Source organism: Columba livia, chromosome Z, assembly GCF_036013475.1.
Source record: "Columba livia isolate bColLiv1 breed racing homer chromosome Z, bColLiv1.pat.W.v2, whole genome shotgun sequence".
In the NCBI taxonomy this organism is placed as follows: domain Eukaryota; kingdom Metazoa; phylum Chordata; class Aves; order Columbiformes; family Columbidae; genus Columba; species Columba livia.
In genome coordinates this window covers 35283387-35304960 of record NC_088642.1, presented here as the reverse complement: position 1 = coordinate 35304960, position 21574 = coordinate 35283387, and the positions used below count along the sequence as shown (strand labels likewise).

The 21574-nt window shown below is 39.5% G+C and overlaps 1 protein-coding gene across 4 annotated transcripts in view; it reads left to right on the top strand.

The window, feature by feature from the left end:
- The window catches only part of LVRN (laeverin), a 41245-nt gene that overhangs the window by 2755 nt on the left and 16916 nt on the right, over positions 1-21574 (top strand). For all 4 annotated transcript variants that reach the window (XM_065045356.1, XM_065045355.1, XM_065045357.1 and 1 more), the window contains 10 exons: positions 5106-5248; positions 6437-6576; positions 8692-8818; positions 10962-11116; positions 12389-12502; positions 16424-16567; positions 16910-16975; positions 17112-17177; positions 18125-18294; positions 19781-19857. In XM_065045356.1, coding sequence (XP_064901428.1) covers positions 5106-5248; positions 6437-6576; positions 8692-8818; positions 10962-11116; positions 12389-12502; positions 16424-16567; positions 16910-16975; positions 17112-17177; positions 18125-18294; positions 19781-19857 — 1202 coding nt within the window. The remainder of the gene's footprint in view (positions 1-5105; positions 5249-6436; positions 6577-8691; positions 8819-10961; positions 11117-12388; positions 12503-16423; positions 16568-16909; positions 16976-17111; positions 17178-18124; positions 18295-19780; positions 19858-21574) is intronic.

Sequence of the window (21574 nt, the reverse complement as noted above, 5' to 3'; positions counted from 1 at the left end):
CACTTAATTACTTAGTATCGTATCAGTGTGCTTTCTGATGCTGTATTGATTCAATCAAGTCCTATCTAAGAAACACTGAATTAGACTATGACATTTTTTGTTTCAGACTGTGTAAAATTTAGAGGATCTGAAAAAAAAGCTGTTGTCAGCTCTGCTGCCACAGTAGAAAATAAGAAAAAAATGTTTTTAAATCATGAAAATAATGTGTATAGTTCTATTTCCAATTGTTTAAAGGGTTTATGACAATTTTGTTCCATTTCATTCTTAGCTGATCATGAAGCACTAATGAAATATGAGACTGCAGTCTGGTTAAAGAGATGCCAATGCAGTTCAGACACTGAAATAAATCAAAGGAAATCCACTGATTGCAGATATAACATATTGTTTTGGTTACTTGTTCCTTCCCATATTCCTGATATTCTTGAATGGATTCTGCATATCTTTTCTGCTTCAAAAAGGCTTCTGCTGAATCGAGAGTATGCAACAGTATCTTGTTATTTTTTTTCCTTGACTAAGAACTAAACTATCCGTTTACCAGCCATTTCTTAATATGATGGGGTCCAGTTACAATGAAGGGGTTTTGCCTTCTTTTTTTTTTTTTGGAGGGGGTATAGTATATTTCAAGGGATATAGTGTGTATAGCTCTAACAAACTGCTAATGATGAAAAAATTGTCTTCTAATGGATTATGTAGATCAGGAGTGATTTAAAAACATTGAATGTACTTCAGCTGTCAGTACAAAGCCTGTTACTATTCTGCAAGGAAACCACTGTCTCCAGCAGACTGTCCTGTAGTAGTTCTAAAGTGGCTTGTACCTGGATCCAGCAGAACTTTGAGGTCTGATTCCTGCATTGGCTTCTAACTTCAGCGTGAAACTCAAACCACCAGCTGTAACAGGCTATGTGCTGTTTATCTGTGGTCATGAAGACTCCTGTATTTCTCCTGTGCACTACAAGTCTTTGTGGATTTTATAGCCTGTGCTTGTGCAACCAGTAAATACGTCTTGTTTCAGAAGAGTTTAAGCACAGAGGGGGAAGCTTTTGGTAGACAGCTAGATCCTAAAGAGAAGCAAAGTCCCTGAAATGTTTGTTCTGTCTGAGCTTTTTTCTTTGTCAGGTATCTGCACTGCTCTTGGCAGGTTGGCAGAGTTAGCTAGTTGACATGAAGTATTGTTCCCTGTTCTCTCCAAGTCGGAGCTGGAGTGCATTGGCAAGGTGGTGTGGGAAGGCTGTTCACAGGGACAGCTATTTTGAGAAGTGCTAGCCTCACCTCTGCGGAAAACTGGATAAACCAAAGCCCAGACTTCACTGAATTTCCAACACAGGAAGTGTTTGTTACCAGTTTGATCGTTGATGACTGCATATGTTTTTACTGTTGTTGACTAGTTGTACTACCCACCTTATCTGTTCTTACACATAAAAGAAAACTCTGCAAAATTGAAGGACTCTTTATGGATTGCTCACAGCCCGTGTCTGCAGTGTTTGCAGGAGCAAAGAAAGTGAAAAAGGAGGATGCTCCCATTTCATCAGCACTAAGTATTTGAAGGCTTTCCTGTTGAAATGGGGAATCTGTATTCTGCATATAGCTGGGAGGGTCCATGCCAGGGTCTGAGTAGGCAGGATGGTACAGAAACCACCTTTGCTCTTCTTCTTCAGCAGCACTGGCTCAAGCATATAATACAATGCAGGATGCTTGTTGTAGCATTGTCATGCATACAGGCCTTGCACTGCCGTGAATGAGCTCATGTAGGCTACTCCAGGATCCCCATGCGGTGTGCTGCAAAGTGCAGGCTGCATGCCACTGCTCATGTCAGTGTTTCAAAATCCTTTGAGAATTTTTCTTGGTAGCCACTCTGCACATGCCCTATGCAACTTCCATAAAATACTTCACTGGATAGTGCTGGTATTAACAAACATCCAAAACTGTAATCACACTTTTTATACACTGCTTCTGCACCAATTACTAGAATGAAGGCAAGGGGATTAGAACAGCATCGATGCAGTTAATTGTGCCTCTGAGCAGAGCATCTGAAGTTCTTAGCTCTATTTTGCATGAATCTGTGGGTAAGACCATCAAAGGCAGTGAATAGAGATCAGAGCAAATAACTGGTATGGCATTTTTTTGGGTTGCATGTTAGTACTGAGCACTGGTCACCTGAAAAGAGGACTGGGTGTTGGGGATGGCTGATGCACAGAACAGGATTCTGGTCACTCTAAAACTCCCTTACTGTGAGCCACTTCAGGGTTTGTTTTACTGTTTAATTCTTATATATTTTTGAAGTGGAAGAAATCAGATATAAAAGATGTTAACACAAACCCCCATTATGCCATCAATATTACAAATAATATTATTTTACTAAGACATTTTTAGAAGAATAACCTTTTTTGCATCAACAGAAAACATTTCTTCTACAATGATGCTGGTTTTTAGTCAGGTGAAACAGCGTCCACTGCGAATTCATATACTATATAGGACTCATTCTTTTTCCTTTTCGTGTTTTTTAAACACTTGTGTAGTATAAATTGCCAATATTTAGACTAAGAGATGCTATTATCTGTTTGTTTCTCATTGTTTAGAAGTATTGTGGCTTTGATTTTTTTTCACCAGAGGAAGGAGGCATTACATGATTCTTATGAAAAAAGAAAATGAAATCTAGGCACAAAACTGTAGGCTTAAGAAAGGAAATTATTTGTCTTCTTAGGCTTTTTCAAAAAGTAATTTCCTTTTGGGTTTTTTGTGATTATATTGCAGTGTACAAAAAAGTTTGCTAGTACTTCAGTTCTTGCTAATTCCTTCCCCTTTTTAAAAATAAAAAAACAAGAAAAAAGCCCAAATAATGACTCATTCTGACAAATGAGATGAGGTAATGTGTGTTTGAAACACCAGCTATTTGTGTAACATGCATGAAACATTCTCATTTTTGTTTTTTGTTTGGAGACCTACTGAAAAATAACATTTAATCCATCCTCATATTTCTTTTTTATCATTATGCTTTTGCTGAATGCACGCTGTTTTGTATTCTTGAACAAGAATTTCCTGTGGACAAATTTGCTTAGTATCTGAATCAGTTTCTGCTGAAACTGAGCCTCCTGAGACAGTAATTGCACTGGTGCAGGGGAATTTGGAGTTATGTAGTGTCTCCTAGAACCAGCCTGTGACTGATTGTACAACTGAATGCACAAAAGCATACTTTGTTGCTAGTGAAGAAGGAGATTGAAGTATTTTCAGAGATTGATTCCCTCAATGAAGTGGGCTGCTGCTCCTGTGCAGCCCTGTCAGAGAGTTAAGTCCTTTCTGTCGTTGGACAGGGTGAAGGGCGGGAGGAGGTAAAACTTTGGTCCCAGGTGGAGCTTCACTCAGGGAGGTGACACAGCACACATTTGAATCTGCAGTGAATCAGATCCATGAACAAAATCTGCCTGCACTGACAGGCAAGAAGTTAAATACATTGTGCTGCTCTCCCTCAAGCCATTCCTCATTTCAAAATAGATGTTGTGGTCCCAGTAGTCACTGTGCATCTACCTGTGTTCAGCATGGTTTTTTAAAATGTTATAAGTTGTTATTGTACAGCATCAGATGTGTCTGTTCAATGCAAAATGTACTGTGTTTTGAAAGTACAGTACCTTTCCACAGCTGTACTGCTGATATTAACTCAGTTGCCCAGCATCAGCAATGAAGATGACATAGTGTAGATGAGCTGCTGACGCTTTCTGCACTGAGTTGATTAGGTCGGCTTTGAGCAGGGTTCAGTAGCACAGCTATTAAAATCACAGCAGTCAAACATCTTTCAGAAGACAAGGAGTCCTGGAAAGCTGGCCTTCAGTGTTGGGTGGAAAGCTGAGTTTTGTCAATGGAACCAGGAAGCTGGTGACTCTTTTCCTCAGGTTGAACTGCACGCAATGCAGTACATCTTCTGCGAAGTGATGTACATATCAATGGAAAGCGAAACTTTTCAGGTATGAGAAAAAGGGAATCTTAAAGCATACAACCGTAGGTTTTGGACATGGTTCAGTGCTACTGATCACAATCAGGCACAGTCATGCTGTGCTTTTATGGTAGAGCTGACTCATTACATAGTGTTACTTAATGTATGGATACTGTCCTGATGGCCCCTGGCTGGTTTAGGATGGTTCCATGCCAAGTCTAAGCCTTTGTGAACTGGTATGAATACACTGTTAGGGAACACCCCAACTACAGCTGAAAAATATTAGCCTGGGATAGTATCGAGGTTGCTGACACAAGAGATCGTGGCATTTTTATATGCCCAGCTGCTGGCAGCTGCTTTGCTTACAGCTATGGAGCTTTGCATGCATCTTTTTTTTAATTCCCAGTAATGATGTCCTAACGTGAACAGCTCAGATGTAAAGCTCTTCCTTGAAACTTTGTCCTTGGGACAAGGTGATTTATCTTTTGATTCTGGCCAGTGCATGACAGAGATTTGCCACAAGTGAAGCAAGGCTCCGTAGTTTAAGGTAGAAAAATGTCCTTTTAAAGGGCTTGCCAGTGCTGAGAGGGACTGGTGCTGCTTTCACGGGAGTTCTTCTTTATGTGGTTTGATGGAAGTGTGAAAGTGTATGTGTGTGTGGTCACCTGATGTTTATTACAATTTTTTATTAAAATGTAGTGTTAAAATAAGAGCGTGTGCATTGGAGAGAGAAATAGGTGTGCAGAGAGATTCTAATTACAAAATTAATGTTGAGCATTGTATCACTTTTGAGCACTGGCCTGCTGGGGGCAAAACTTTAATCAGCTCTGTCTTAATAAACAAACTAGAAGAGCTCAAATATTTTAAATATGATATTACGAAAAGGTCTGTAAGGAGAACCAACAAACAAACAAACAAATAAATCAAAAATCAAAAACCCAACCAACCAAAAACCCCAGTTTTAAAAGACTGCTTTTCTCTAGAGGCATTTAAACTGAACAGTCTGTGGGCATGGGGCTTTAATCATGGTTTTAAATACTAACCAAACCTCCAAACCTTTTCCAAATCTGCATATGATTTTTTTTTTTTTCTTTTCTGATTTGGTGTTTTTATGCATTATATATTGGTTTTGATCAGCTGTAGCATGCTGGATTAATCTTAACTTGTATTTTTAATACAGTATGCTGATTGCCTCCCAACTGGAACCAACATATGCTAGGACAGTTTATCCATGTTTTGATGAACCTGCCATGAAGGCCACATTTAATATCAGAATTGTCCATGACCCAAGCTATGTGGCTCTTTCCAACATGCCTGCTATTGGTAGGTAAACAACATGTAGATTTATGGGTTTTTTCCCCTTAAATTACTTTTTAAAAGGGTGTAATTTATCTGAACAGACTATATCAATAGTGTTCCGTTGTCTGTGCACTAACGCCTTGAAGGCACACAGAAAATCTGCACCTATAAGCTTAAAAATTTGGAGATAGTTATTCATAATTAAAGCTTCTGATGGCAATAATTCCATAGTTTTGCCAGTTGTGATGTCCTCTACTCTGGTTGCTGGAGGCTGCAGAGGTTTGATTCCTGGAATTTACTGCTTCATCAGTGTGTCTGTTGTACTGTGTGACACCTTCTTAAAACAAAACATCAGCTGCAGTATGCAAAGCCTGTAATTGCGTTATTAAGGGATTCCTTTCATTCTAAGTAAATTTTAAGATGTATTTACAACATACAAAAAATTGTTTTACCAGGCAGAGACACTATAGCCTCCTGTGTAAATGCAGAATAAGAACGAGAGAACTGTAATGCTCTGGATATGCTCCTCCTGTCCCTTGCTGGGATCTCCTGTGGGATGCATGTGGGATATAAGATTCCAAACAAATTATGTGAATCAGTATTCCTACTAAAATCAATTGGATCTCTTGACTCCTTCTTAATGTCTTTTTTGTTTTTCTGCAGTTCAGTGCTATGAATTTTTATTTTTTGCCCAAATAATTTTTAGCCATAAAAAGGGAGGTTTATGGGTTTTGCATGGAAACTAAGTAACTTGGGAGTTATAATAGATGGGATCTCTGTGAGTGTTTCTTGAAGTATTTTTTCCCCTGAGAATCATTATTTAGAAGGAAGGTATCTGATTAAGTAATTCTTGGGCACACATGACCTATATTTGAATCATAATAGCTCATACATTTTAGAGATACGTAGCATGGGATAAGTTGTCCACAGTTTGCCCACATGCTATTATATATCTGACGCAGTTTGATATTCTTCCAAGACTTCAATTAAGAAGCTCACAAGTGAATTTTTGGTGTTTGCATGTAAGGTCACGACTCTGATACGTGGCAGTAACAGGGATTCTGGCTGCCCGCCTTCTACCAGAAACATATTAAGTTAGTGCAGAAATACAGCATATTGAAGAGAAGTGTAAAAAATTATGCAGGAAACACAAAGTTCCTTGTTTGTTATGGAAGAGCAATGGTTTGAATATTTCTTTGATATTTTTTCTAGATGTATCTGAAATGGCTGATGAAAATGGAAGCCTGTGGACTGTTACCACATTTAACACTTCCCTGAAAATGTCAACTTACTTGACTGCATTTGTGGTCTGTGATTTTGATTATGTCACCAGAACTGAGCGGGGAAACGAGGTAAATGTGAAGCTGCATAACACATTATAGCAGTTTACAACAGAACTTGGTTCTGTGTTGCATTGTGTGCTTTCGAAGATATCACAGACATTTACTGTGTTTTCCATTCCAAAACTATTTGCTTATGTGGCAAGACTGCTAACCTTTATCCTGTAGATATTTCTCCAGAAAAATTTCCTTTAAGGCAATTAATTTATTGTCCTGTCGTGATCACTTCATACACTTCCACAAGTAGGTGTGATCTTTGAATGTTAAAACTTCTGAGGCAGAGACTCTACAAAAAGTACTAGTGGTAATTTAGGATCTTCTTATCTTCTTAGCTCTCTTAGTTGGAAAAAATACACATTTCCACTGCTGTGCCAAACCACTGAAGTTCAGTGCCTTGTTATTGAAGGCCCTTTGAGAAGGAGTGTCATGACATCAACGGGAGAAATACTGTGCTCCATGCATTTTGTATGCTAGTATTTTAACCTTTTACTCTGCAGTGGACACGTGTTTTAGCCTCCAGAAGTGACTTTTGTGTTTGAAGCTCCTACATCAATGAGTACTCAGTTTTGCTTTTACACCACAGTGGACAAAGCTTCTTGAGAGAATCTGTAAAAAAATATACTCCATTGGCACCAGTTGTTTCACTTTCCTTCTTTTGTTGGAAACCAACAGGGGAAAAATGTAACAAGTTGTTCCAAAATAAATAGTAAACTCAAGCATAAAACCTTATGCTTGCTACCCTTAATAAATGAGAGCACGATGTTACCTTCATGGTCAGTTTGCTCTCATTCTACTGCAGAAAGGTGAGATGAGGTGTGAGGACAATGCAGGAGTGTCCTAGGAAGCTCCTTTTTAAAGTGAAGATTGGACTTGGTATGTCATACTTGCATATATACTCTGTATCAAACGTGTTGGATGCTTTACAGCACTGACTGTGGTGCATTTTTCTTGCGTTGATGTGTACCGACAGGAGCCAGCAAAGCAAAGCATTCAAACTAGGTTTTTTTCAGAGGGAAGAGGCACCATCATCCATCTTCTGTGAGTCAGAGGGGTGAGGGTATTTCACCCCTTGGTTTCAGACAGAGATGCTCAATTTATGCCTCCAGAGTATTTGCTTGGGCATGTTTGTCGTGTGTGTTTTGTAATTTTTATTAAGTAATTCACAACCTGAAACACTGTTGTTATAACTCAAAGCTCCTGTTAGATCAGGGTTTTAAGTCTGCCCGTTATGTTTAGGTTTTGCAAAATGAAGTGATCTGATCTTGGACCTCTTCTGAAGCCTTGGCTGAAAAGAGGGGCTCAGAGGCTGAGGATAGTCCATTGAGTGAATATGCTTTAATTTTTCCCTTTAAAATGAAATCCTGATGCTTCCTCAGCTGTACTGCTAGGCTTTGGCTGTTCATCTCCTTGTGAGATGCAAGAAACTGGGGGGTTTTCGGCCACTAGACACCTGAGGGGGTCTCAAGTCCAGACATACATGATGGAAACATAAACCTTTCCTCAGTTTACTTCATCACCTTGGGCAAGCAGTTGTCCTGTTTGGTACCATGACAATGCAAATGGGCATGGGAGGGGGAAGCTTTGCTTGCTGCTGCCATCTCCATTACTTGGAGGTACAGATGTCAGTTTGCTCAGATGTCATTTGCTTTCCGTAGCGGCAGTGGGAGGCCAGTGGTCTGTTGCAGCCTGTGAGAAAGCTGGAGAGATGTGTATGCATGGACAGCAAATGCTCTCTGAACATCCATTTCTCTCGAGAGCTGAAGGAAAGTTTGTCACCCAGACTTACTGGCTGGAATATGCTGGCTTATGATGTGCAGATCTAAACAGTTTTACAGCATTTCCCATTTAATAAGAGAAAATCAGGAATATGTTTGTTTCAGCAATGGATAGTTGGATTCAAGTCTTGGTCCTTTCAAAGTGCTGGAACTCTCCTAGATTTTAGCAGGATTAGGCTCTGTGCCACATTTTGTTTGCTTCAGCAAGACTTGTGTTGGGATTTTTTTCATTAGAAGCTTCATTGCATGATCTGGTGTGGGCAGGCCCCATTTTCAAACAATGATTATCAAAAGAGAAACAAAATGAAAATATGAGTGTTATCTAAAATAACACTTTCTTCCTTTATTTCAGATACGTATTTGGGCTCGGAAAGAGGCAGTTAGAAATGGGTATGTTGACTATGCTTTAAATATCACAGGCCCAATATTTTCATTTCTGGAAGACTTACTTAATGTCAGCTACCCTCTGCCAAAGACAGGTGAGATTACTTATTTTCTTAAATGCATGAGAAATGGCTGCTGATGGTATAACATTCGCAGAAGCAATGGCCTCTTTTACAGTATTCTCTTTTTACAGCTTACCACATGGAATAAACCCCCTAAGCTTTAACTCACTGAATTCTCTTTTCTGCATCATAGCTTTTATTAACCCGTAGCTCATCACTCTTAGCTTCACATAATTCTCGTTCTGTTAAAGCACCATTTCCTAATGAAGGGGCAGATAGGGCTAAAAGGTGGATAGAAAGGAGTTGTTCAGTCATGTGGCTGTTTCCGGGGTGCATAGACCTGGTACAGGCAAGTCCCTAAGTCCTCCTAGTAAATCCGTGCTTGCTGTAACCCACATCTCCCCAAAGCATTCCTTGCTTTCTTCAGTATGGCCCTGTCTTGCCTGTGAGCTGGCTGTATGTTCCTGCACATTCCTCCCCAGAAAAACACTCATGCAGGAAAGCATTGCTTGTGCTTAAAATGGACTTCAGGTAAGTTAGTTAAGTCAAGCTTCAGTCGAGAAAGAAGGGTGCCATCATGTGGTTCACTGCACAATTAGTCCGCTACTTGGACTTGGATTCCCAAGTGGGAACATGCTCTTCTATACAAGTCGGTAGAATATTGAGAGCATAGAAGGCAGTTCTTAGTTAAAATGAGTTTTTACCTGCCTGTGATCTTAGCAGATTGTAGGACTGTGGAGGAAGAACTTCCTTATTTTCTTGACTTGACAGTTTGGTGATTCGTCAAATCTGTATATCAGAACTCGAAAGAAATACATTTACATCTGTGTAAATGTGTTATCTCCCAGTGTATTTAGAATAACACTACACTTATGGAAAATGTAATATATGCAAATGTCACTTTTTAAATTCTGTTATCTCGGTAATCATACAAGCTACTTAAAGGCTGTAGACAATTCTGTTTCATGCTTATATTCCTCTGTTTAGCAGCAATGCCAATATGTTAATTAATTAGAACAAATATATTACAAAACTGAAGTAGAAGAATGGTACCTTAGGCTTCCTGTTAGGTAAGGTTTCAGTTTCGCAGAATGCAGTAATACTGTTGCAATCCCCAGTGTGATGACATCTGATACTGACTGCATTTCCCACTGACTTTCTTTGATGTTTTGCTTAAAAAATCAATGCAATTAGGTCAACCAAGAACAGCTACTTGTAAATGCTAGAGATTGTTGTTGCGAACTCAAAATGTGAAGAACAAGCACATTTATTAGAAGTATTTAAAAGTTTGTCTTCACCTGATTTTAATGAAGTTATAAATGAGCTCTTTTGCACAAGGCCGGCTAGATGAAGTATCTTTGCTGTGGGCCTGAGGTGATATGCCCCACTGATACACAGTCTAGCTTTGTTGGGGTTCAGCACCACACACAGGTTAACAGGGTCATGGTCAGCTGGTTTGGAGTACAATCTTGTGTCTGCTTCCAAAATGGTCTGTATACCTTTTGCAAATTTTGCTCTTTGCTGCTGAGTTTAAACAGTACCTCTTTCTTTGAGATCCTTGATATTCATCCATGACCCTTCTCTGTTTTGTCCAACTCTTGCTTTTGAACTGGAAAACTGTGCATAAGGCAGAAGGGCAGTGCAGAGCAGCCTTGCTGTGGAAACTGAGACATGATGTTTCTAAGGCTCCTTTCAGATAAGAGTGGAAAGGATCCCCTTTCTCACAGAGCTGAAGGAGCAAGATTGGGGGGGGGGGGAGGTTGTAGTTGCTAGGCTGAAGAAAGAGGTATCATACTTCCCAAACACATGAGAAACTCATAGAAAGATTTCTGACAGCCAGAAGTGAATGTATTCTCTCCTAGCATTGGTAGAATACAGTCATCATTTTTGTTCAAAACATTTGTATGTACAAGATACAGTGCAGATCTGGTCTTCATGGGAATTTATTATGTGGCTCCCTGAAAGAATGGCAGTCAGAGAGGAAAGGTATGACAAGAAGAAATTTTACAGGCTGTTTGCAAGAGTGTTGCAATAATATAACAAAGAACCAATAAAATGTATTATCCTTTAATTGCATACTGAACCAGTGCAAGCATTAAAATCATGTGAGCATTTTGCTTCTGAATTTTAAAGATACCTTTTTTTCTTTTTTCCTTCTCTGTTTGAATCAATTTAGATCTGGTTGCACTGCCTGAGTTTGGAGCAGGTGCTATGGAAAACTGGGGGCTAATTACTTTCCAAGAATCATCGTTGCTGTACCTCCCAAGTGACAAATTCACAAGCAGAAAGGCAATGATTGCCATAATTATGTCACATGAGCTAGGACACCAGGCATGTGGTAAAAAATTATGTACATTTAATTGTCTATGAGTTGTTTCCTTACAGTTGCTGATGATACAGTCACTAATTTGTAGAAGAAATGTAGTGAATTAACAGTAGGGAGTGTGAGTACTAGAGGACTGAAAGATCATGTGTTCAGTTATGAAATCAATATTAAAAGCAGATACCATCATCTTACAGATGGCATATTGACTGCACAAGACTCGTTGTTACAAAACCATTAATGGACTGCTTATTTTTTTTCTTACTAGAAAATACTGTAGGGATGTAGGAACGACATGGTTTTCTCTGTATTCAATATACTTAATACTTCAGTGGGAGAATTAATGAACTTCATAAGTGTTATTCTGCAGTGGGAGTGCATATTATTGCAAAAGTCATGTGTTTTTCTGTAAGAAACAGTATGACAGAGCAAAATCAACTGTAGCTGGACCTTTGTCCAGTTGTCACATAGATTTTAAAAATTTTTGCTTACTATGTTTGGAATGATAATGCAGTTTCACTTTTTTATTAACTATGTTTAATTTACTGTTGTTTGCTAGAGCAACAAGTGTTTGCACTTAGTTAACAAAATTAGTGAAAGAGTTTAACTTGGCTAGTGCTCTTGTATGCCCTTCTGACAGAGTCTGTAACTTTTCAGACCTTCAGATGAGCAGAGTGTTTTTATTGCAGGCAAATAAAACAAATGTCAGTAACTTAGTTCAAGATTTCAAGAATTAACAAATAAAATAGAAATCTGCAATCAAATAGGTTTTTGTTAAATGTGAACTGCCAAATATGACTACATAGCAACTGTTGTGGAAGTTTTATTGCTTGCCAAGATAGACATTTGCTGATTTTGGAAACTGTTTATCAGCACCCTAATGATTTCCTTTTGTCAAGAATGTGGACAAATGTTTTTGTAATTGTTTGATGAATGTCCTGCTTTTAATCATAGACTGATCTTTTAGATCTTTAAATTTTATTGGGAAGTGTTTAGAATTGAATAGAGTAGAAAAATGACATAAAGCTCTGACATCTATTGTCACGGTATGAAATTGTAGGTGAAACAGTTAGAAATTAACTGCCCTGAACCTCTGACCTTTTCCAAGATGCATCATTTTCTTCTGAACTTTCACTGTCCGAAGAAGTATCCAGCATTTTACCCATTTGACAAGTACACATTAAATAAAGTTACTTCAGCATAGGTATGTGTGTTGAACATGCAAGAGTGAAAACAGCAATCCAAAGAGATGTTGAGACATTTTTTTCTTTCTGTTTAAGTGGTTTGGAAATCTGGTTACGATGAACTGGTGGAATGATCTGTGGCTTAATGAGGGACTGACATCTTACTTTGAGTACCTGGGAGCAACCTTTGTTGAACCCAAGCTTTCACTGGTAAGTGCTAATGCTTACTGAATCATAGAATCATTTTTATGGGAAGAGACCCTCAAGAGGATCAAGTCCAACCATAACCTAAATCTGGCAGTAAACTATGTCCTTAAGAACCTCATCTACCTGTCTTTCAAATACCTCCAGGGATGGTGACTCAGCCACTTCCCTGGGCAGCCTGTTCCACTGCTTCACAACTCTTTCCATGAAGAAATTTTTTCCTAATATCCTATCTGAACCTCCCCTGGTGCAACTAGAGGCCATTTCCTCTCATCCTGGAACTTGGCAAATGTGACGCCCATCTACAAGAAGGACCTTGAAAGAGGACCGGGGAGTTATAGGCCTGTCAGTCTGACCTCAGTGCTGGGGAAGGTGATGGAGCAGGTCATCCCTAGTGCCATCATGTGGCACTTACAGGAAAACCAGGTGATCAGGCCCAGTCAGTGTGGGTTTATGAAAGGCAGGTGTTCTTTGATCAACCTGATCTTCTTCTATGACAAGGTGACCTGCTTGGTGGATGACGGAAAGGCTGTGGATGTTGTGTACCTAGACTTAGGTAAAGCCTTTGACACCATATCCCACAGCATTCTCCTGGAGAAGCTGGCAGCTCATGGCCTGGTTGGATGTACTCTTCACTGGGTAAAAAACTGGCTGTATGGTCAGGCCCAAAGAGTTGTGGTGAACGTAGTCAAATCCAGTTGGTGGCCGGTTATGAGTGGTGTTCCCCAGGGCTCAGTACTGGGGCCAGTTCTGTTTAATCTCTTTATCAATGATCTGGATGAGGGGATTTAGTGTACCATCAGTAAGTTTGCAGATGACACCAAACTGGGTGGGACTGTTGATCTGCTGGAGGGTGGAAAGGGTCTACAGAGGGATCTGGACCAGCTGGATCATTGGGCTGAGGCCAATTGTATGAGGTTCAACAAGGAAAAGTACCGTGTCCTACACTTGGGTCACAACAACCCCAGGCAGTGCTTCAAGCTCGGGGAGGAGTGCCTGGAAAGCTGCCTGGTGGAAAAGGATCTGGGCATGTTGGTCAACAGTGGCTGAACATGAGCCAGCAGTGTGCCCAGGTGGCCAAAAAGGCCAAGAGCATCCTGGCTTGCATCAGGAATAGTGTGGCCAGCAGGACTAGGGAAGTGATCGTGCCAGTGTACTTGGTGCCAATGTGGCTGCACCTCAACTACTGTGTTCAGTTTTGGGCCCTCATTACAAGAAAGACATTGAGGTACTGAAGTAAGTAAGTCAAAGTAGGAAAATTCCAGCATGCAGGAAGACAAGGAAGGTGCAGGAGATGTGATCTAATCAAGCCATGGTATTAGTAACTTAAGTCCCCTGGGAAAGCCCAGCTGGTCTTGATTCTTCTTTGGAGGGTTTCCATCTGCCGGGTGCTGTCATCAAACCCAGCTCTTCAATAGCTGGGGCACAGGACAGCTGGACAGCTGTGATTCTTCAGTTAAAAGGAACTGGTGTCTTGCCCTAGGTCTGTCATTCAGCAAACACAGCTTTTTCTCCTGGCTTCTGTAGCTGATGGTTTGCCTCCCTGCTTGTCCAAGCTCTTTTCCAAGTGCCCCCTACCCAGGTACCTTTACTGAGCAGTGAGTAAGTTGGGCCATTTTAAGTCTGTTTACCCCACTGGGTCCACGGATATCTGGTTGTAGATAAGTCACAGGTAATGCACATGGCTAATCAGACAGCGGGGTAAAACTCCTTCCTGTTCCACCCAAATGAAATAAACATAAATCCTACAGCATGTTGGAGAACCCCTTTCGTCATTAAACTCTGAGACAAGAGGATAGTGTCTGCTAATTGCAGCGATGAGATGAGATGCGCTCACCTGTACAATCATGGATGTCTGTGCACGGTGCCCTCAGCTTCTGAAAAAGCGTAAGCCTCTAGTTTGGGCAGGCCCGAATCTGCAGTCAATCTACTCTGCTTTTCATTTTGCTCAGATGAAATACCATTCATCACTTCCTTTCTTTAGTTCACCAAAGTACTTAATTACATGCTTAATTGGAAAGTAATACTGGCATGTCAAACAAATTCTGTCAGAAGTTTTTTTAGGTCATGGGATATGCCAGCCCCCTGGTTCAAGCTTCAAAAACAGCTCACTTTATTATCTGTAAAGGTGTATTTTAATATTATTGAAAAGTATAAAGGCCACCAAATTTTAAATTGGAAAAAAGTCTTTGTCTCCTTTTTAATTTTAATGTTATAGTTTAGAACCTTTCCCATGCTCAGTCACCCTCAAAGTGCAAAAGTGTTTCCTGTGTTCAGGCAGAGACTCCTGTGTTTCAGTTTGTGCCTCTGATCCTGTCATTGGGCACCACTGGAAAGAGCCTGATTCCACTTTTTTTGTACCTTTCCTTTGGATATTTACATATGAGATCCCCTGAGCCTTCTGTTCTCCAGGCTGAACAGTCCCAGCTCTCTCAGCCTTTCCTCATGTGTGAGATGCTCCATTTCCTTCAACATCTTAGTGTCCCTTTGCTGGAGTCTCTCCAATATGGCCATGTCTCTCTTGTTCCAGAGAGCCCAGAACTAGTACTAGTACTCCAGATGTGGCCTCACCAGCGCTGACTAGAGGGAAGGATCACCTCCGTCAGCCTGCTGGCACAACTTCTCCTAAGGCAGCCCAGGATACCATTAGCTTTCTTTGCTCTAAGAGCACACTGTTGACTTGTGCTCAGTTTGGTGTCCTGCAAGACCCCCAGGTTGTTTTTTGCAAAGCTGCTTTCTGGCTGGGTAACTCTCAGCATGTACTGGTCCCTGGAGTTGTTCTTTGCCAGGTGCAGGACTTTGCACATGCCTCAGCTGAACTTCAAGAGGTACTTGTCAGCCCATTTCTCCAGCCTACCCAGGTCCCTCTGGTTGGCAGCATGACCATGGGGGGTAATAGCCACTCCTCCCAGTTTTGTGTCATCTGCAAACCTGCTGAAGGTACACCCTACCTCATCACCCAGATCATTAATGAAGATGTTGAACAGGACTGGACCTAATATTTTCCCCTGGGGTACACTGCTAGTCGTTGGCCTCCAACTAGACTTTGTGCCACTGATCACCACTCAATTACAAATTGAACCTCTAAGATTAATTTTACTGGCTGTTTACAGAGAGAGAAATAATTTGACAAATTTGATTGTATTAATTCAAAGCCTGTGCTCCTCTTCTTGAGAAGTAGAAGTGGTCAAAGTGGCCTGCAATGTTTTAGAAAAAAATATACTTTTTTTTTTTTTTTAATTTGGTTAGTTGTTTTTTGTTGGTTTGTTTGGGGGGTTTTTGTTTCTCTTGGTTTTGGTTTGGTTTGGTTTTTTTTTGTTGTTTTTCTTTACCTTTATAACTATAGCATTTTCCATCCAGTTGTAGGAGAGGTACTCAGCTAGGGGGATGAATCATCATATAATAAAAAGAGAACTTCATTGATTTGCACCAAATGATCTGTTTTCCCTCCATATTTGTCAGCGGGTGGCAGCAGAAATGCTGCATAGTTAAGCCTTGCTACCCTTAGTGGTTTTTAGGTTATTACTCAGGGTTGCAGCAGGAGGAACAGGATTTAGGAGAAAAATGCTGCCATGTTAATCACATACAGATGTAAATGAGATAGAAGTTTTCAATATTTGTTCGTTTGCTGTTCAATATAGTTGACTTATTTTTTGCTGAAGGATTACACTGTCATTATCTTTGTCAGGCTCAAGCCAACAATCATCTCAAATATAAAGTTTTCACTGCCCTGATTAATGTTGCTTGTAGAAAATGTTAGGATCAGGTGTAAGGTCCCTAGTTCATGGGAAAGCTAGATAGCGGGAAAAAGGATCATTCTTTGTTTATTGACAGACTATTTCTGTTAGTGCTAATCCTATAATGACATTCTCTCCTGAGAATAATTATTTTCTCTTCAGCTCACATAGATTTGTCTTTTTCTTGCAGGATAAAATCTTTTATGATCATGTTGTCCAGCCTGTCTTAAGGGAAGACAATGAAATAGGAGTTCGATCACTGTCAGAGAGTGAAGACAAGATCAAAGACTCATTTGCTTTAATGTCTCTGTTTGACAGCATCACATACAACAAGGTTAAAAAATATGAAATTCTTCCAGTTTCTTGTATATTCTAAACTAATGGTAGGTTAAACTAAGTAGTTTTGAGAACAACAGTGGAATATTCTGTGGAACTACAATGCTTTTTCTTAGGTAGTTTTATCTTTCAGTATTGGTTTCTGCTGTGCACACAAATATATTTGATGTTTCAAATCCATTTGGCTATGAAAGAAAGAGTGAAAACATTTTAAACCTCCTTGAAATATGAATCATAGAAGTAGCCTGACTAACTTACCTGGAATAAAGTTTGAAAAAATATTGCCATAATAGTTGCAATAATAATTCACATTTTCTCATAGCTTTTTTTTGTGCTCCAGGGGGCTTCTATTACCTGGATGCTTTCCTGTTTCCTGTCTGAGAAGCTGTTTATCAGAGCACTCACAGTAAGTCTGAAAAACTAACATCTTCCATCTTGATTTATGATCTTGAAAATTACAGTTGCACAGATTACTGTTTGTCTTCATGATGTTTTTCATCAAACCCTCATGAATTCTGATGGTTCTGTTTGTTTCCATACAGTTGTACCTGGAAGAATTTTCCTTCTCAAATGCTAACCAAGATGATCTCTGGACCCACATACAGATGGTACTCATTTTGTCTCTAGTATTCTTGCTCTAGTATTTGACACAGTCCAGATTTAGGGTATATACAGTTAGTAGAGGACTGCATTGGAATTTGGCTGTCCCTAGTGCAGTCTTTCCCTTGCATAATATTTGCTATGCTTGCTCTTTCGGCTCATGTCTTCACAAGTGTTTATTTGGCTGCTTTACTGCACCTGAGATCAGTGGAAGCACATACAAGGAGTAGAGAGATGAGATGGGAAATTAGGGCCAAGTGGAGTTTTGGGTTTCGTGGAGGTTGCCTAAGCCTACATGAAATGGCATAGCCTATTCTTCTGAAGCCTAATTTTTGCCAGGTCAGTGTGTGTGACGCTCTAGGCTTGGCGATCCAAGATGCTGATATGTCACAGGCCCAGCAAAGTCTATACCCAGGACAGTAACTCAGCAACTTTGCTGATTTTGGCAGAAATCTGAATAAGAAAACAGATCGTAATAATAGGTTTATTTTTAAAAAACCCACTTTTTTGTTCCTCTAAAGAAGAATGACATTGTGTTGCAGACTCAGTCGCAGGTTAAGAACGAGTGTGTCACAATTTGAGATATGCAAGGCTGTCTTCTGGCAGCTTTATTTGAGTGAAATTAGCAGATTAAGTCTATCATAGCCTTACAGATGTGTAAATATGTTAACACTAAAAGAGAATGGTTAGCAGTCAGATTATAACAATGAGAAATGTAATCTCAATATTTTGTAATTCCTTAAAAGCCTTATCATGTGTTTGTATTAATGTCAGTAATGGCCTTTTCACATTGTTACGTTGATTTTTTGCATGAATCAAAGGCCAACAAACTGCTTATAAGCAGTTGCATTTTCTCTAACATGTTAGAACAACCCCTGGAGTGTTGATGAAGCAGTATCGATAAGTACCCTGTTTATCGTAAGTAATAATAATGATAATTGCGTTTCTCTTGCAGGTTGTAGATGCACAGGATGAAGTTCAGTTGCCAGCATCTGTAAAACAAATAATGGATTCCTGGACATGTCAAAACGGGTTTCCAGTTTTAACATTAAATCTAACCACTGGCACAATCAGTCAGGAACAATTTCTTAATAAAAAAAATGAAAACAGTACTGATTCTTACAAGTAAGTTTAGCTTGTGTTTTTGTTATGGGTTCATGGCCTGTTTTTTTTGCAGGAAGCTCTTCTGTTAGGACACTATGTTTTGACCATCTGATTTTTAAAATTTATGTTTTTTCATTCATGGGCTGTCAAGTAAAATCTGTTTGACACTGGAGTTTGCACTCATTCTGCCAGCCACCTGTTTTTCCAAAAGGTTGCTTTCCTCTGGACTAGTGACTTTTCCAGGCACACAATGGGTTTGTAAGGACAGGCATAGGCCATGAAGGGGTTGCAGGGCAGGAGTTTTGCCTGGAAATTTCTTATTTCCTCATCCCTCTCTTGCACGTACTGGCAACCTGGATGAACCATGCTGTAGCTTCTTTCCAGTGCACATATTCCCAGTCTCTTCTGCTTGGCAAGGGCAAACGAGTTGCATTGAAGTACTTCTATAAATGACCTCTTCTCAGAAAATGCTGAGTACCTGACATGCAGCTCTAAACTTCCTGTCAGTGAGCACTATCAAATACCTGGTGCATTTGCAAGCTGTGCTACTCATTTAGATGCTTAAAAACAGTGGTAGAAGGAGCTGTCTTTGGTTACTAACTCTGGAAACTCATGGGTAGAGTTTGAAATTTCATTGGATTCAGCAGCTCTCATGAGTGTTGAGGTACATGGGCCCATGAGGTGAGTTCTCACACAGGGAAAAAGCATAAAGGAGGGCATACCCCAAGAAGGTTTTCTCTGGATGCTATTGCTGGTCATACAAACAGCCAAAAGAGAAATTTTTATGAGAACCAGAGTTTCCTTTGCTTCCATGCTCCAGGAAGCATAGGGAAGTTGTCCATTCAGTGTCTTTGGTTAAATCAGATAAGGAGTTCTAAGTTACAAATGTTAAGTCCTTTACTGCAGTCTCAGCAAGAGTCAATAGCATGTGAATTTAAGCAAATCCAGGAGAGATATTACAGAATTTTTCATTTTTGTGAGCAACGTTAGGGTTTTGTAGCTCTCATCTGTTTTGACGGAAGGTTTACGTTCCCTCAAAAAGGAAATTACGGTTGTTGGAATTAGAATTGTATTGCTTGCCTCAAGCCCTTTTTTTAGTAGATACCTTATGAGGAGGACCATTGTGTTCTCCAGAAATAGGGCCAAGTGTAATAACTGAGGAGAACAAAATTCATGCCTGGAGAAGGAAAGCCAGAGTACAAAGTTACAGTGGTATTCAAATATGTCCCACTGAACAGTAGTCTAGATATGAGTGACTATTTAAATCTGTGTTAAAACTCCCTTGTCTTTGCTGAACCTAAGTGATAATACAGCAAAAGTACCATCTGCTGAGGTTTTGTGTATCAGGGAGGAGAGGAGGTAGATGGAGATTCTTGCAAGAGCTCACTCATCTGCAATCTAGTTTAGCATCAGCTGAGAGGTGCTGGGTTTTTTTATTTGTTTGTTTTAGTTATTTTTTTAAGTATAAGAACTAATTATATTATCTCTGTTTGTTTGTTTGTTTAAGTAACACATGGATTATTCCTATTTCTTGGATGAGAAATGGATCATCCCAACCCTTACTGTGGCTAGATAAAAGCAGCAGTAAGTAATGTATTTGTTCACACATGCTAAAAACAGCTAATAAAAAACCAAGATAACGCTTCTATAAACAGAATTTGAATTGAATAGGGACATAAAACTTGATTACAGAAATGCCTATATTTATTGTGCTAATTTTATGTTACGATAGCAATACATTTTCAAATAGGTTAATATAGTGGTTTTTTCTATGTTGCATCAAACTTCAGCATATGTTTTTAATAATATGGCAGGAAGTATATTATGAATAGAGATTTCCACAATAATATTGGTTTTGTCATTTTGAACACAAATCCAAACTCCTAGCTATTCATGCTTCTGTATTATTCTTACCCCAGCAGACCCCACTGGTGTTAATGACAGCTTTTGAGTAAAGTAGGATCTCAGCTGTGGTATATCAGAAAATGATCAAGCTCAAGTAGTAGTTATAAAGACTGAAAAGTATTAAAACCAGCCGGTTTTAATGTGAAGTGACCCAACATTGTCACACATGGGTATCTGTAAAAAATGGAAAATTAATATTTTCAATACTGAGTGATTTAATTTGTTTATCCAAATTAAATGCAAAAATTATCTTACAAAAAGAGTAAAATTTTTAAAAGTTGTAAAGACTTATAATAGAAAAATTAATTTATGGATGTGTCCATGAACTGAAAAATGCAGTTCTTTCTCGTTTTGGTGCTTTCCAATAATCTGTGGCCTTTCAGTACTTCAAAGGAGCCTAAAGATGGGGACAGACTTTTTAGCAGGGCCTGCTGTGACAGGAGAAGGAGTGATGGTTTTAAACTAAAGGAGGGGAGATTCAGGCTAGACACGAGGAAGAAATTTTGTACAATGAGGGTGGTGAAACACTGGCCCAGGTTTCCTGGAGAGGTGGTAGATGCCCCATCCCTGGAAACGTTCAAGGCCAGGCTGGATGGGGCTCTGAGCAACCTGATCTGGTTGAAGATGTCCCTGCTCATTGCAGGGGGGTTGGACTAGGTGACCTCTGAAGGTCCCCTCCAACCCAAACTATTCTGTCATTCTATGATATTTTGAGAAAGAAGAAATGTAATCATTAGAATGGGTGATTATTTTCTTTGGCAAGTCAGCCCTGAACTCCATCGGGTTTTGAATCAGTTACAAGGAGATGCAGAGACTGATGTGTTTGTGGAATGCTTAAGAGCAAAACTACAATACTTGTGTGCACATCCCAGCTCTCCACCTTCTGTTTGCAGTGGTTAAAAGCTACTTTCCCAGTATTTGAGGCAGTAAGACAGCTTGAGTGATCATTTCATAGTATATGGACAAGTAAATAAGCAAACAGTGGATGTTTATTCCTCTGAATGCTTTAGATTTAAAGTTAAAGAAACCAGTGACTGCTAAGGTGAAAAATAAGAAACTTTGCAGAAAAGAATTGTTAGGCAGGACTTGCTTGGAATGAACAGTGTCATGTGCTAATTTTTTATTACTAAAGTGATAACAGTTCCATTACTTCACCCATTATGTGACTTAAGAGCAACAGAAGTTATGAAAAAAACCCATCATGTTGCAACTGCCAGTAGGGGCTACAATGAAGTAGAAATTCAGAATTAAAACACATTCCACTTGTATTTGAAAGCCATGTATCAAACTTAGCAGACACTATTCAGTCAAAGAACTTGCATTCATGTTTTAAGATGAAAAAATAGTCCTTTTTGACTTTTCGAACCAAAGGAACCAAATGGTTTCTTACAAAGGT